At 49.1% G+C, this 16,725-nt stretch overlaps 1 protein-coding gene across 2 annotated transcripts in view; it reads right to left on the bottom strand.

Moving 5' to 3' along the window:
* Positions 1-4,830: 4,830 nt before the first annotated feature.
* Positions 4,831-16,725, bottom strand: part of ZNRF1 (zinc and ring finger 1) — a 92,027-nt gene continuing 80,132 nt past the window's right edge. Inside the window, exons 3-5 of one of the 2 annotated variants that reach the window (XM_019497307.2) lie at positions 12,969-13,074; positions 9,058-9,148; positions 4,831-5,936 (exon numbers count right to left, since the gene is read on the bottom strand). In XM_019497307.2, the coding sequence (XP_019352852.2) occupies positions 9,091-9,148; positions 12,969-13,074 (164 nt within the window). In that variant the 3' untranslated portion in view covers positions 4,831-5,936; positions 9,058-9,090. Of the gene's footprint in view, positions 6,110-9,057; positions 9,149-12,968; positions 13,075-16,725 lie in introns of both variants that reach the window. The other variant, XM_059713731.1, reaches the window with a different exon arrangement.

Here is a 16,725-nt window from a genome sequence, read left to right as displayed (position 1 = left end):
TCCTGGCTCATCCTCTCCTGTAGGCTTATTTCTAGCATGCAGCGCTACCAAGGCCATGGTCTCCTTTTGGGGAGCTCCAGCTCTGTACATCACAGGCATTATGATCTACATTAGGGGGGCCAAGTGGAACCCCCAGTACAGCTCAAGGTGACCAGTAGGGGAAGAAGGAGCAGAGCCAATGCTCCCTTTGCCTGGGGCTAGGACCTTGATGCAGCACCCCACACAGCAGGGGGAAAATGAGGCAGCAAGGTCCCTTTGGTATTGTCACAGCACACCCTGCTGGACACTCACCAAGATACTGTGCTCAGGCCACACATGCTGTTCCAGGGGTGATCAGCTTTCTTGGGTCTCAGCAGGCTCTTGCAACTAGCTCTTGATCCACCCACAATACCACAGATCTCTGGTACTCCTTCATGGAAGTGGGACCCCCAATGTCTAGCTGGCTTAGGCCCCCAGGACCAGTGCTGACCCCCAAAATACCCTGTTCCCAGAGCTCCAGCCTTGTGAGTGCTCTTCAGGTGGGCCGAGTCGGTGACTAGGTGAAGCAGACATGCTGGCTTTGTAACGATTCCAATACAAAGCACTCTACTTCAGCCAGCACACAAATGCCACACAGCTCAACAAGCCCAGTTGGACACTTCTTTGCCTCAGGTGCTCATCCTCTCTCAAGTATTTCTTGGCCTTAAGTTAGTCTTGTGAAGTCCATAGCTTCATCTCCAGTCACTCCCCCAGCACAGCCAGTTTCCTTCTTTTGACACATTCATTTTCACTGAAATAGCTAGTGAAACACTCTTGTATAGCTTCCTGCCCTATTGGTTCAGTACCCTAACCTTAGACTCTCACAAGGTGGTTCTCAACCTTTTAGGACTCAAGACACCCCTTGGAAAATGTAAGCTCTTAGTTTGCACTCTATTTTGACTATGCAAAAATAACAGTCATTCTTCTATTGTAAAGAACTCAGAAAGTCCACAACAGGCCAGAAAGCTTTTAGCACTATGGATTCCTATTTGAAATATCTGGGTTTATCTTGTGAATCATGTTTGTAGCACCCTGGTTGAGGGCCACTGCAATCTAACATTTTTCTGTGTTTCACAACTTGCCCCCTAGCTGCCTTTGGAGACTTCCCCAGGGGTCAATGAACCACCAAAGAAGTACTACTAAGGTGGCAGAGAGAAAGCAACCAAGCTCCCAGCTACATTCACTCACAAACTCCAGGCCCTTTAGCACACCCCCACTCTTGCTCCTACCCTGCTCTTCCCCTGAAAGGGCCCCATTGCTCCAAGTATTGTCTCCTATTCTACAAGAGCCCACACAGTGCTGTAAGACAGACATCCTCCCACCCCCAGGATCAAAAGCTTAGCAAGCCCCTCAAAGGGTTGTAGCTAGAAGAGCTCTGCCCCAGCGGTTGTCAGACCCCCATCCTGGGGCAAATAGCGAGGGCTTAGACATAGCAGGCTGCACAACCATATCCATGTGAGCACGAGCTCTGCTGTACTCAACTCTGGGAGGGCTTCACTGGCTGGGAAGTTGCTCCACATTTAAGGGGAGTGTGGGAAAGGGCAGCCTACCACAAAGGGGGCCAAGAGGCTGCTGTCACAGAGCAGTGGCCAGGGGGAGGGGGAGGGGGCAAGGGGAAGGAGTGCAGAAGTTGAATGACACCAAGCTTTTGCCCCATGCATTGCACTCAATATCCCATGGGAGCCATGGTAGCAGGCCTCAGGCAGGCAGGTGCCCGCATCTCCGTGCTGGCACTGCTCTGCTTGGTGAGTCTCAGGGCCACAGGGGCAGCACTCTTGCCAGGCTGGGTGAGGATGCCAACCATGAGCTAACTCTGCAAGTGGGGCCCTGCTCCAGCACAGCAAGACTGATGCCTTCCACCCATGTAGTGCCCCTGCTCTGCCTTGGCCCGTGGCTTTATTTGTACAGGGACAGATCTGCCATGCACGGCCTCACTATGCACCTAGAGGCTGGACAGCTCAAGGCCTTTCCTACAGAATGCTCCCACATCAGGCCAGGAAGGAGGTCAAAGGAAGAAAGCAAAATCTCTACCAAGCAGAGGAGCGAGGCTGAGTTAAGTGTGGAGAGTGGGAGGTAGAAGCTGCTCAACAGAAGGAGCTCACCCAAGGTGTTCACTCAGCACAGATTACTCTGCAGCATCCAGAGTGCTGGTCTCTAAAGGTGCATTTCCTCCCCTCTCCCAGTCCCAACAGCTGCAGCCTGGGACTGGTGGCTCCTTTCCAGGCACAGCTTCCCCACCGCTGCCAAAGCTGCTCTGTGGGAAGGAGGATGTTGCGGGCCAGGGATGTGTATACTTAGACTCAGCCTTCTGCCTAGCCTCCAAAGGGCTAAGAATCTGCCTTAGCAACAGACAGACCATGACTTGCTGGAGATCTCCCTTGCAGCAAAGGTGCCCTGCTCAGCCAGTAAACAGAGGAAGTTGTTAGGCAGAGCTGGAGCCATCTCTGCCATGTACCAGCTATTTGGCAGGGCCCTGCACACAGCTCATTGTACACATACTTGGGGATCCCTGCTTCCAGCACCATGGGCAGTACCAGGCACAAGCAGCACCCACATCACAATCACAGCACCTGCTACCACCCCCAGGGCGTAGCACCCATTCCTCCCCCAGCTCTGCCCAAACAGAACCAGGACAGGGAGTGCTGAGCTCCTATCCTGACAGCCCTCCAGAGGTGGGAACAGCTAAACCCCAACACAGCACAGGTGCCAGCAAGCCTGCTGCCAGTGTTCCTCCCACTGCCACTGGGGCACAGAGCACTCCAGCCCAGGAGCGGGGTGATGAGCATGCCTCCTCCCAGCTCCAGTATCCAGTCTGGCAAGACTGCGGCACCTGTGGCCCTGAGACCCACCAAACAGCAATGCTAGCAAGGGTGGGTTGCCAGGATAGGGCCAGCTCTTGAGCCACTGCCATCACAGGAGCATCCTACAGTCCCTTTCCAAGACAGGAGGGCCCCAGCCCTGAGCTGTACTAGGATTTTGACCCCTGGAGTCTGCCTCTAGAGACAGGGCTGAAAAGCAGCTGCAGCTCACAGGATGGGTGTCATTTAGACATTGGCTCTGGCTGTGGAGAAGTGGGTACAGAGCCTGAGGCAGGACAGGAGGGACTGAACAAGAGCACATGGAAGGATGAGCATGAGGAAGTGAGAAGACTGCTCCTTAGGAACATGGGACCAAAATGGGTCAAAAGAAGACAGGCACGGCCAGTACAAGGAAAGGACCCACACTGTTAACATGACTCCACTCATGCTAGGCACCAGGACGGGCACTCTGTTGAGAGCCCTCAGATTTGGAGGAAGGCAATTACATATAATTTGGGGCTCTAGCAATGACTGGAAACAGATCTCTGCCAGCAAGAGCAGAACAGGCTCTGTAGGATATTGCTCTGGAGCAGCCAGGTTGAAGTGCAGCCTCTTACTCTTCCCCTGGTTTCCCTGCAGGCTGGGCTGGCTATTTAACAGAAATCAACAGGCATTGGCTCAGTGTCAAAGCTGCCCCTTGGGTCAAGAAGAACAGCAGTGCACCTAAGGGGGACCTACTAGGTTCAACAAATGCCAGATGATGGGGCTGAGGCAGCTCTACCAAGTGCTGTGGGACTGACAGGCAGAGAAGGCTTGACAACGTGTAAGTGGGCATCAGTAAGAGTCTAGAGCTGTAGCCTATGGAGCCTTGGCTGATGATGACGGTTAGGCCTGCATGCACAGGACACGATTTCAGCTGTGTCCCAGGAGCCAGTGGCTGTAGCACTCACTTGGATCAGTCTGTCCCCCTTCTTGAGAGAGATCTGGGAGAGGATCTGTGTAGGCACAATCACTTAGCCTCCCCCACCCTCCTTGACCAGTGGGAATTTAGAGGGGGACACCCACCAAGTGGTCATCAGAGAGTTGTGGCTCTAACAGTGATGCACAGGTGCCATATCTTCACGGAGATGCCAGTCTTCCTCTAGTTTCCATTCGGGGGGAGGCGGGGGGCATAGTCTTGTTAAAGCAGCTGAAGATCCAGTGTGCAGCCCTGTGGGATGGGGCAGAATGGAAGGGAGAGCCAAAAATACCTGGAAGCTCTGTGCAGCTGGGGAAGAGCTTGGGCTTCTCTCAACCCAAGCCAGAGCAGACATTGATTTCTGTCACTTTCCAGATGGCTAGGCAGCAGGTCTTTTCCTTTTGGCCTTAGCTCCAGCCCAAGGAACAAAGCCAGACAGGCCCAACAGGAGGAATAAGGGCAGAGTCGATAGTTGGAAACAAGGCACACTTGGTTTCCCACTGCTTGGCCACAGGCCCAGTGGGCTCCTGCTTGGGTAGACTATGTATAACAGAAGAGATCTGGCAGGAGGTTTGGGGTGTGGACAGCTCAGGTCTAAGCCTATCCTAAGAGTTACAAGTAAAGAACAGAAGGAAGTGCTTGGAGCAAAGAGCATGACATAGACACTACAGCCAGCCCTGCAAGGCTGAGGAGAAGAGCCCCCTGCCAGAGACCTGGTTCCAAACTCTGAGAAGGGAGTAAATCCTGCCAGGCCAAGTCCTATGTCTGGCCTACATGTTTGCTACCAAGGTCACCACAGAAGAGGTAGTGGCTTGCATGGGCAATGGGAAGATACAGTCCTCCTCCACATCCACTGCACTGTACTACACCCTTGAAAACATTCAACCTAGTTCCTCAGCAAGGGCAGTGCCCCTCACGCGACTCAGCAGCTCAAGTTAGTCCAGCCCATCCCCATGCAAGACCATCCATCCCTCTAGACTCACTTACCTGGTCACAGAGCAAAGGTTGCCTCCAGCAAACACTCTGCAGTACTTCACTAAGAAGGTGCCATTGAAATAAAATAACAGTGAATATTTTATTGAACATTATTTTAATACCATATCAAAACACCTTGACTAATGAAGAAACCTTTTCCCCCCAAGCTTTGAACTTTTTTTTTAAGTTTTAATTTTAATATATAAATACAGAAACCCTTCCTGCAGGGGACACAATGGCTAAAACGTTCCCCCCCCACCTCTGCGCTCCTCCACAGCGCATGCATGTGGGGGGGTGTTGCTTTAATAATTTTTTTTTTCCTGGAAAAAAAATCCACATGGATCTAATAAAAAGGATAGGCGTCTTTGCAGGACACTTGTGACCTTAGAGCTTTCAAACTGTAATGCAACTTCCCCCCCTTATACACACACACAAAAAAGGAGAGGAAGGTTAAGTGGAGACTGATCAAAAGAAACGGGCAGTGGACAATGGGTGTCTTTTGGCAACTAGGAGTCATGACAGCAGAAGGGAAACAGGAAGAAAGTCGTGTGGTATCTGGCTACCTTCAGTCACTGAGTGGTTATAGCCAACTTGGAGCAGTCACTCTGTAAACATCACTGGGGAAGAAAAAAGCCAAACCCCCCCCCCCAAAAAAACAAAAAAAAAAGGAAACACACACCGGTCAACACTATTTTTTTTTTTGTAAACACTTTAAAGACAAACCTACAATGCCTCTTGAACGTGAGAAGCAGCCCCATTCCTCTGTGGGGATCTTTTCCTTCCTGTCAGACTCTGCCAGTTACAGCTTGGTGTCCTCAAAGGGAAAAAAATTCCTTAGTCAGTGCAAAAGTGAGAGGGGCTCCTGGCTGCAGTGCTCACTCGTCCTGCCCCTCCTTGGAGGTGTTCTCTTAGGATACAGGCATTTGTCTGGGTTTTCATAGTAATAAATAAATCGTGCTCCGTTTGGCCAGTCGTCCCTCAACAGCTCTGCTGTGGGTCAGCTTTCCTTTTGCCCTAGAGCCAAACATCATGACAACCTAATTTCAGAGTTGCAAGTCAGCATTTGTTTCCACTTTCTCTTCCTTGCTTTTTAAGTTCTTCTCTCCCTGTGTCATCAGCTGTGGAGGTGAATGTACAGAGAGCAGGCAGCTCTGTTTTTACGATAGTCTCTCCTGTATATATTTTTCCTTTAAGTTAAAAAAAAAACAAAATAAAATGAAACAAAAAACCCCCAAATAAAACAAAAATGATGTTCAAGTGGATTCAAGTTTCTGATTTTTGAGGAATTAAAGTCAGCCCAAAATTCTGGATGGGTTGGGTGGGAAGGGGACAGGATGGATGGCAGGTATAGCAAGGTGCCCTGTGAAGAGAAAGATAACCCAATGTTACAATCCCAGCACAGCCTTAAGGAACTGCTGTGTCTAAATGCACCCACACAGCCCCCAATGGCTGTTCATCAAGTGTAGATGCAGGGATGGTTACAGATAAAGAAATACATCCAGGGTCCTTACCATCTTACCTGGGAGAGTTGTAAACTACTGATGGCACAGATAAAATTTAAGACTTAAAATGAAGTGGAAGTTTTAAATCAGTCTAGAGCTGTGGTTCCTAGACCTCTCCATTGGCTTAAGGCACCCCTTGGAAAATGCCATCTCTTCATTCTTTTCTTGACTACAGAAAAGTAACAGCATTTTTCTGTTGCAAAGAACTCAAAGCCCACAACAGGTCAGACTGTTTTTAGTAACAGATTCCTATTTGAAATCTCTGGGTTTATCTTGTGAAGTGTGACTGCACACCTGACAGCACTAACACTGCACCCCTTGAAAGTATCTCAAGGCACCCCAGGTCATGCCACCCCAGCTGAGAATCACTGGCCTAGAAGATCTCAGTCCCAATACCTCAGCTGGTTTGATTCAGCTCAACAAGGGGATTTTCTCATGTATATTGTAAACTTCTGAATAATCATGAAATCATAGAAAATTAGGGTTGGAAGGGACCTCAGGAGGTCATCTAGTCCAATCCCCTGCTCAAAGCAGGACCGCCCCCAAGCCAGAACTTTGTCAAACAGGTCCACGTGAGCACTGAGCAAAATGTGTGTCGACACCTGGCATGTGTTTCTGACCTTGCTTATGTTGATACCACTGATTTCATAGGTAGGTTTTTTGAACTTCTTTCAACCAGGCCCATATGAAGCTAGGTATAGTCCTTGTTCTAATCTGAGAGAGCTGCTGTGATCCTAAGTGACCCCAGAGAATTGTCCATCTGCAGCTTTGCTCTGTAAGAATGGCAGGAGGGGCAGAGGCCCCCCAGCTCTGCCTTCTTGAACACTTCATAGAGAACTGTCACATTCTACAAATAAAAAGCAGCATTTTATCTCGCTAGCCCAGGCAGGGGAGCAGAGTCATGCTGGAATCTTCCCTTCTGAGACATCAGCAGGAAGAGGTTCTGCATTCATGACACTTATGCAATCATTAGGCAGTAGTAGATTTGTACAGGTGCAACTGACTGAAACTTGTGGGTCAATTCTGTTGCTGACAGAACAAAGAAGAAAAGACTCCAGCTTCTTTGGGGGCTATACAGAACCAGACAAGCTATAGGAGAGGAACAAATAAACATGTACCAAAGTCAGCAGCTCTGACAGATATACCCAGGGAGAGCTATAAGCAGCAGCTATTTTTATGCTGTCATTTTAACCGGTACAAGTTCACTTTAAAACCACCAATTTTTTAAGCATTGATAGAAAACAATGATCCTATTTGCTTTTCATACTGAGGCTGGGAGATTTTAAGACTAGCCAGAGAGACTGAAACTCAGCTCAGGAAAACAGACCTTATGACAACAGGCTGAGAGCTATGGGGCTCTTCAGGCTGGAAAAGCGCAGGCTCAGGGGCAATCTGATGGCCACCTATAAGTTTATCAGAGGTGTTCACCAGAGTGCCTCAAGGAATAACAAGGCCGAACGGTTATAAACTCCTGCAAGACCGTTTCAGGCTGGACGTAGGGAAGAATTTCTTTACTGTCCGAGCCCCCAAGGTCTGGAATAGCCTGCCATCGGAGGTGGTTCAAGCACCCACATTGAACGCCTTCAAGAGAAATTTGGATGCTTATCTTGCTGGGATCCTATGACCCCTGCTGACTTTCTGCCCCTGGGGCAGGGGGCTGCACTCGATGATCTTCCAGGGTCCCTTCCAGCCCCAATGACTAGGAAATCTATGAAACCTTTTAACACTACTCCCACTCTGGTAGCAGAGATGGGGGGAATGGAGATTCTTGGGCCACCCAACACATTTGTTTCGTAGTTCATTATGAAGTTTTTTGTTCCATTCACCAACACTTTTTGAAGATTTTTTTTAAAATGACTTAACATGCTCCTGCCTTTTTTGTGAGGGTGCAAGACCTTCCAGACATCTCCAAGTCCCCTGTTATCAAAAGGCAAAAGCAGGAAGGGAAGGGACCTCAAAAGAGCATTTAAATTTGCCCCCCTGCTTCAACGCAGGATCAACTACATCTAAAACCATTCCTAATATATCCAACCTGCTCTTGAAAGCCTCTAATGGAGATGGGGGGGGAGTTGCAATATGGCATGATTGACTCATTCAGTTTGAGATCTAGTATTACCCTCTGATACTTCTCTACCAAACTGCTGCCTGCCAGCCATTGCTCCTCTTGTATTTGTGCACAAGCACACTGCACTTCTCCTGATGGAATTTAATTTAATTTCAGACTATTTTTGAAAGGTCAAATATCAAAGTCATCTGGAATTCTAGCCTGTTCTCCAGAGTGCACACAGCCCCTCCCAGCTTAGCACCACCTGCAATGTGACTAAACATAATCACCAGTGCATCACTCAGATCACTAATAAAAATATGGACTAGTACAAGGTCCAGAACCAGTGCCTCTGGAACCCTATTTGCTATATCTTTCCAGGTTAAGAGTTAGCCTTCAGTAACAAGAGTAGTTTTTTCCCCCCAATCCATTGTGGTTAGAGTAGTTTCCTCTAGATCACACCTCTCTACTTTGCATAAGAAAGTGTCACTCAGGACAGCATGCATCGTATTGTCTATTTTTCCCTTATCCATAAGGCTCATTATTTTGTCCTAAAGGGAGTTAGCTTGGTTTGATGTGACTTGTTCTTGACAAGCCCATTTTGTCAGTTACTTGTCTTCTAAGTACTTAGCAAATGGAGTTTTGTTCCTGTATCTTTATAGGGACTTCCAGGTAGACTAGATGGCCTAACTTCCTTAAAATCCCTTTATATGTCCCCTTCAACACAGAAGGGTGCTGTGGATATTATAAAGGAAGACTTACCTTAGAAAGAAGTCAGCAAGCATGCCTGGCAGGTCAATCAGAAGGATGCTCTGGGCAAGATCTGTTCACTTCAAACCATGAATCTATACAGCTGAGAGAAAGAAGACAGGGAGAAAGAAGAGAGGAGAGACCTAATTTTAGATACAGGAATGTAAAAATCAGCTCTTTTGGCTCAGACCCCTCCCCCCCACACACACACTTTCACCAAATAAGATTTCCAGAGTTGTATTCTAATTCCAGAACTATCCATTCAGAGTGAGAGAGCAAGAGTAATAACTTCCAGACACACAGAGTGGACATCTGGACAAAGGCTTCTTCTGCAAGATCTGGTGTACATCTATCTGTCCAGCAGGTCTGACTATGACCAGGCTTGTCCCAACATAAGGAAGAGGTACAGTTGGCTTTTTATTTTCCTAAACAGAGTGCCTAATACTATCTTTTTGAATCTGGAAGGCCGCAAACCTACAGCCACAATGCCACGCCAGGCTACTGATTCACCCCTCCAAAGGTGGCAAGAGGAAGCTGTACTGATGGCTGAAAACTCTGCATGTACAAAGACAAAAATCTTATTGGCCATTCCAAGCCACCAAGTAGTTTCAGGACTCTCAGTTTTGGACAACAGCAAATCCAGCTCTGGTCTTCAATTTAAAGATGCAAAATATCACTTTCCCTCCCTCCCACCCCCAGGACAAAAGCAAGAGAGTGCTAAGCAAGCCACAGTGGAGAGAGCTCCCACCCTCACAGGGAGACTAGCTTGTTTCTAGCCTTAGAAGAGCCAGACAGATGGGAGGAGAAAGTCATAACATTTTAAGGGCCTGTGAGGAAGGTCAAAAACAAGGTCTCTGGGGTAAGCCCGTTTTGTTCTGTGCACACAAAGCATCTGATTCAGTGGAGTTCCGGTTTGTAATGGGGGATACCAGGGCTCTTAGAACAGAAGCAATTAACGGTAGATCTATCTCATAATTTTCCTGAGGGCATTTTGCCGCTTCATCTAAACCTCATTCAGGTGGAACAACAGGAAAGTAGCCCCAGATGCTCTGAACCACGTACACCGTCTTTCTCTGACCCTTGTAGCTTATGCAGGGCACATAGGGAGGGAGGGTTGTGAGCAGCACATGGAAAAGGGCTGTCAAAGGCAAGAACATCTTGCTGAAAGCAAGAGAGATCAGTAGAGGTATTGGGGATACTGCCACCCAGGGAGTGCTGGGGACGGTGAAGGGATCTGAGGTGCAACAGACCAAGCTAGGCAATAAGAGGTCATATTATGATAACAGCCATGGAAGCAGAGGGAGAGGATGTCCGTCAGAGACAGGAGCAGCTTGCATTGCAGGGAGGAGCTCTCCCTGGCCATAGCAGGCACTTGGGGGCTGCTGAGCCACCAGGAGGATTCACTGGGCTATGAAATACAAACCCCCCTCCCACTCTGCCAAGGCTACTGGACTTATGTAGAGGCACATGCCTTCTGCACAGCTTGGACACCTGATCCATGCAGCACGATGAGTCAAAAGCCAGGTTGAAAGAAGGACCCAATATGAACCCAGAAACAGAAAGGAAACATCTTATTATTCTCAGGCACAGAATTATTATTCCTGCCCTGCACAGAAAAGGGCTATATGCCACATGCTTGAAGATGGGAATGGGGAATGTACCCTTAGCATGCCAGTGCCACACTAAGCACCCATGTTCCTGATTAATGCTTTCCAGTCACTCCGACACTCCTGATGGCTTTAATGAGGGCCAGGAGCAGCTGGAGAAGCAGCCATGTGGAGACAGGGCACCAGTAGGCTGAGATTCAACTTCCTGCTCTACCAATGACTGCGTGACCTTAGGAAAGTCAGTTAGTCCATCCATGCCTCAATTTCTTCAGCTGTACAGCAAGGATAATATCTTCCTTGCAGAAGGGCTGGGAAGATAAATCCATCAGGTTTGGAATGAGCTCTGACACTGTGGTACGCAACTAATAGAAAAGACAGTACCAAAGAGTACTTCCCCAAGGGCACTGAGTTTTCCTAGATCTTTACTCACCCTCAGAGTGCTCTCATGTACTGCTGCTTTGTTCTCAGTAAGTAAGCAATATATTCACCACACTTGGCAGAGTGCCTTCCATTCACCAAGGAATGCGAGTCCCTGAAGCACAATTCTGCTAGTGGTCAGCTATTCACCAGGGCCTGCCTGATGTGGGTTAGGTGCCCTGTCCACTTCCACTTTGAGAGAAGCAAACGAGATCCTTATAGGTGGTCTTCCAGCCACACTACCCAGTGCTGCAGGCCCATCAGATCTCATAAGCCACAGGCTCTCAAACTGTGGTCCATGGACCACCACTGGTCCACAAGCTCCATTCAGGTGGTCCTCAGAAAGGTTGCGGAACAATCGAGAATATCTGTACTTGTAACGTAAGACTATTAATATTAAAATAGGAGTTGTGTGCTTTGATTTGTAGAACAAAAAAGTTTATTAAGTTGTCTGCCGAGACACTCAGCAATTTTCAAGTGGTCTGCAAAAAAAAAGGTTTGAGAACAACCGTCATAAGCTATGCCAGGCCTGTCACTACTTTTACTGGAAGCTTGCAAAGACGACCTACAGTGCTGCTTGTTCAATGGATAGGTTTCCACTGAGATCAGTGCCATACCAACACCATGGCAGTAGAGACACTGTCATTCAAGAGGTGAAGCTGAGGTGCTGTGCCCTTGCTGTCAAGATCCCTTGATGCCGTTAGCAACGGATGGCAAATCACCCTTGGGACCTCAGTTTTAGCCTCCTGAAAGCACCTGGGAGCTTCAAATGGAGAAGAATATTCACATTCAGCTAAGCAATGCTACCCAACCCAAGAGGCAGCTAGATTTCAGTGATGCTGAAGCTATTCCTAGATAAACAGAGATTATTTTGGGGGTGACAGGTACATGAATATAAGGGTGAGTTATTCAACAGCCAAGGAGAAGGCAAAGATGAGGTTATTTAACACCAGGGCTATTGACGAGAAAGCCTTTTGCATGGGTTTGACCATTCATGGGTGCACGTGTGGTGCTTTGTCTATCCAGTGAGCCACCCCGGAGGCACCAAGGCACCCAGAGTGATGCACACAGAACCATTTGCTTTACAGACCTCAAAACATTGCCCTTGATCAAAGAGAAAGGCAGTCATTTCCAGCTAGCAATACAACACATACTGAGTGCTACTTCCAAGTCAAAGAAGACAAGGCCCATACCCCCAGCAAGCTCTTTTCCTTCAGGGACTGTTAAACTGGTCTTCTGTCTGCAGGCAATAGGAGGGTCACGTAAGTCCCCAACCAGATGGGAATATAGCTCCTGTAGGGACTGGGGGGACAGGCCTATATAAAGCTAGCAGAGGCAATGACGAGGGCATGTAGTTCCAGCAAATGGCCAGCCATGAGAACAAGCAACTACAAAGCCTACAACATCCAATAGCAGGCACAGATCCCCCTAAGCAGTCTCCTTACCCCACCAGCAGCTACTCCTGTATCCAACCCAGGCCCTACCCCATCTGCTCAGGGTGCCTCAGGGAAGCATCTGCATTGTCTTTCCAAGGACCCCAAAATGCTGTGCACAAACTAAGCCTGACAATACCCATGTGGGGCAGAGCAGTGAGTGGAGTTTAGTACCTATTGGCAGAGGGGACCAGAGGGACAGGGAGGGCAACAGATCGCCCATGGCCACCCAGAGGTGGAGCTGGGGACAAAGCCCATCCTCTGAATTCTTGGCAATGGGCTTGGAGGCAGGTTAGTAAAGTGCACACATCCTTGGACATAATCCATCTTTCAACAATTCCCAGGTACAAACAGGACCTGACAACAACTGTTCTCCTGAGGTGAGGGGAACCAACAAGACACCCTACCCTCTTCCCTATGCCACCTCTTGGCTTCCCAGGTGACAGGCATGCGCCTGCTGCTGTACCTTTTGTGATAGATGCACAGGCAGGGCAGCCTGGCTATCGTGTCCCCCTGCAGAAGCTCCTCCAGGCAGATCACGCATTCACCCGCATCTTTAGTCAGCACGTCATCTAAAAAGGGGTCACAAAAGAGGAGAGATGAGGAGACAGGCAGACCGTATGCACCACGACAGTCACCCCCAAGCAATATCCTCAGGCTAAGCACCAGACTTGTGTTGCTCCACACCCTTTCATCCGAGAGTGCTACCCACCCACTGTCCTGAACTAGATCCTGCGTGGACTGATTCTAAAGACTGGAAGAATAGACCATCAGAGCTCATGTCTCCAGGCAGGTCCAAGCACAGAGTGGACTGGACCCATATTGCCTTTCTTGGCAAAGCTACAAGGACCCTCAACAGCACTTAGCTGGACTCAGACCTTCAGCCTCTTTGTACCTGCAGGGCCAAGAGTCTCTCCCTCCCAAAGTCCAGCACACTGTTCTCAGCTGGGCATAACCTTAGGCTTTTGCATTGATTAGTAGTATTTGCACATCAGTGCAGAACACAAAAGGGCCCCCAATTCTGTGAGGGCTGAGAACATGCTGGGGCAGGGAGGGATATTACTCAGTAAGTACCCCCAGGAGTAACACATTTTGCTTTTCTTCTTCCCTTTTCATCAGAAGATTCTCATACCCCTTACAGACATTAAAGAGGCTTCTATGCACTAGTGAGCTGAAGAGCAATGGGCCAGGAACAGAAGCCAAATGACTTGACTAGGGTCAGAGTTGCAGATCCAAGACTAACCAAGAGTTTCTAACTCCCAGTCCCCGGCATGAACCACCAGGCTTCCTTCTTACCCCCAGAGCATCAGATATGGCACAGAGACCAACACCCTCCAGTAAGTTTGCTTAGCTTAGTACCTACAGAAGAACAGAGATACAACAGAATATGTGCAATAGATAATGCCCACTGCCCTCACAAATAGCACACCCAGTCTGCTTGGTGAAAGTGCTTCTCACCAAGTGGCAAGCAGTTTATCCAGGGTGTGAACAGATGTAATATTTGGAGGGCTTCAAATGCCTCTGAAATACTCCAGAGGATGAGCAGGTAGACATACGTGCCTTTGGAGAGTTTCAAAACCAGAAGCCCTCCAAAAATAACCCCAAAGAAAATAAGTACTATTTAGAAGTGTGTCCAAATGAAGCAATTCCTGTTGCAAGTGCATATACTGTGGAGCCCAACAGGGAAGGGTTCAGTCCTTAGGTTCCCACAGTGCTCCAAGGCTGCACTGAACCTGAAGCTAAACCAGCGGGTCAGCAGAGGTGCTCTCTTCAATACTGGATCTATGGTCAGGCAGAGAGAAGCAGTAATTGTCAGCAAATTGTGACCTACGCTAGACAGGGAAGTGAGCGCTCTAAAGCACTGCTTTCTCAGGTGAGGCATCATCAAGAGCATACATGCATCTCTGGTAGGCCAGGCTGACCACAGAAATCCAGATGTATAAGGGCAGGAGGAATCTCCATAGCTTTGCAGGAAAAGCAGAAAAACTGTTCCAGCAGCAACCCCAAAAGCACAGCTCCCCTCATTGGGGCACAAGCTGCTTTGGCATCTGGTTTTCCAACTCACTTGGCAACAAGACAGAAATCCAATCACCATCTCTGCACACTGTGTGGATGCAGGGACACCTCCAAGTTTAAGCTACTCTCTCCATTTTTAGAGTGGCACATGGAGAGGAGAGCACAGGAAGGTCACTGTTCTGGGCACAGGGTCATGGAAAAGCCAGCAAGGGAGCATCTTCATAGGCAGTGGTTGTTGCTCAGGAGGCCAGGGAAGACTGGCAAGCAAAGGCAGTGTGTGCATGCATGTGCGCGCGTGCATGCGTGTATGTAAGCACATAGAGGTAGGGAAGAAGGACCAGAAGCATGAAGGACTGGCTGGGAATACCCATAAACTACAGGCTGGGACTGAGGCACTCTGGAGAAGCTGTGGAGGGAGCCCATGTCTAGAGCAAAAGAAGGAGGTGGGGGAACCCAAGGCCCAGACAGAGGTGCTTTGGAAACGCTGTTCAAACAGCTTTTCACAGGGCACTGTTTTAAGTTAATGCAATCAAATCCTCACTTTCACAAGTGCAAAAATAGCTTCTTGATTCACACCTCCCTGAAAACCCTCAACAGCCTCCATGTGCTCTGGGTAGGTAGACGCAGCAGCAAGCTGGCATTCCCTGCTCTCCCTTCACCACTCAAGCATAGGCAACTGGATCTGACCCACCCTGGGAACAAGATATCTGCCCCCTCCTGGGACTCCAGCCTTCCCAGACTCATTCCTGGGCAGACAGACTGCAGCCCCAGGTCTGGCACAAAGCAAGCAGGGAAGGAACCCTCATCCAGGGCACAGACAGCTGGCATTTGGTTGCTTCTCTGTTACTAGATGCACATGAAGGACTCAGACATGTTGGCCAACCCTGGGACTTAATATGGACCTGTCTGGAAGCAGCCAGACACACCCCAGCCCCCGCTACACCTACATGCTCTGCATAGAGTGCAGAAATGACTGCTCCCTTGCAAGCTCAGGGGACTCCAGTCAGAGGGCAGGGCACTGGGGGAGCTTGTTCCGTCTATGCTCTCCCTGCTTAGTGCATGTAGTCCCAAGGGTTGAAGTCCCCACCAAGATTACAGTTAGCACCAGGTAGCACAGTGCCTGGGTGGAGGGTGGGTGCCTGGACTGGGCTCCAGGCCTCCCCCTCTGCCACTCAGCAGCAGAGTTGTAGCAGTGACAGTGCTGTTCCCAAATGCAGCAGCAGACAGGCATGTAGGTTGTAACCGTGTTGGTTTAAGGACATAGGCAGACAAGGTTCTTTGGGTAAATTTGATATCTTTTGCTAGACCAACTAAATAGAGCATACACCAACTGCAGATGCTTCCTCAGCCTGATGAAGGGTTTTTAAACCCAAAAAGCTTGCTAAGAATTTTTTTTCCAACTATTTAGTTGGTCTAATAAAAGATATCAGATTTACCCAAAGAACCTTGTCTGCAGCAGACAGGCAGGCAGGCAATACCTAGCACCAGATATCAGCACTGACACATCCTTCACAAGAACCATCGTGACCGTTGTAACCCTGTTCTCCTCTCCATCAGGGACAACATTACTAGTTTAAAGGAGCCGGAGAGAGCCAAAGGTCCAGCTCCTTTCCCCACTGCAACTCCACAAGTGGGTATACTTTTCCTTTAAGTCATGGCATCCATATTTGCCCTGCAGGAGGGATTTCAGCCACATTTGCCCACATCTTCCCCAGCAGAAGTTGCTGCACAGAAGGCTATTTTTAGCACCAATCTGCCAGAGCAGTCGCAGCATCTGGCCAGCAGTGTTAGAGCTCAAAGCTGCTGCAGCCAGAGACACTGCAGGCCATGGTGTAAGCACCAAGGTCTGCAGAGAGGCCCCAGCTCCTGCTTCCCTAGCCACCCCACAAAGAAGACATCTAGCTTGAGCTCCAACAGGAACACTGCCAGGAAGCTCAGGATGGGGGAGCTCAGGGGTGGCTACTCCCAGCAGGAGGCATGACAGGCACCAGCATCTCCCAGCAGGATCCTCTGCAGGGAAGGTGGTGAGATCACAGCTGCTGCAGCCCTAGAGCAAGATTCACTGCAGGGAATAAAACTAGAGGTGGCGTCTGTGAGGAGCTTGCAGCTCCCCCAGCAAAGAGCTGTTCCCAGGGAAAAATGGCTCTGGGCAGACACAGAGGTGAAGGGTTGGCTTAGGAAGTCTCACAACACCCCACAGAGGTGCC

Source organism: Alligator mississippiensis, chromosome 10, assembly GCF_030867095.1.
Source record: "Alligator mississippiensis isolate rAllMis1 chromosome 10, rAllMis1, whole genome shotgun sequence".
In the NCBI taxonomy this organism is placed as follows: Eukaryota; Metazoa; Chordata; order Crocodylia; family Alligatoridae; genus Alligator; species Alligator mississippiensis.
This window is presented reverse-complemented; position numbering and strand designations above follow the sequence as displayed.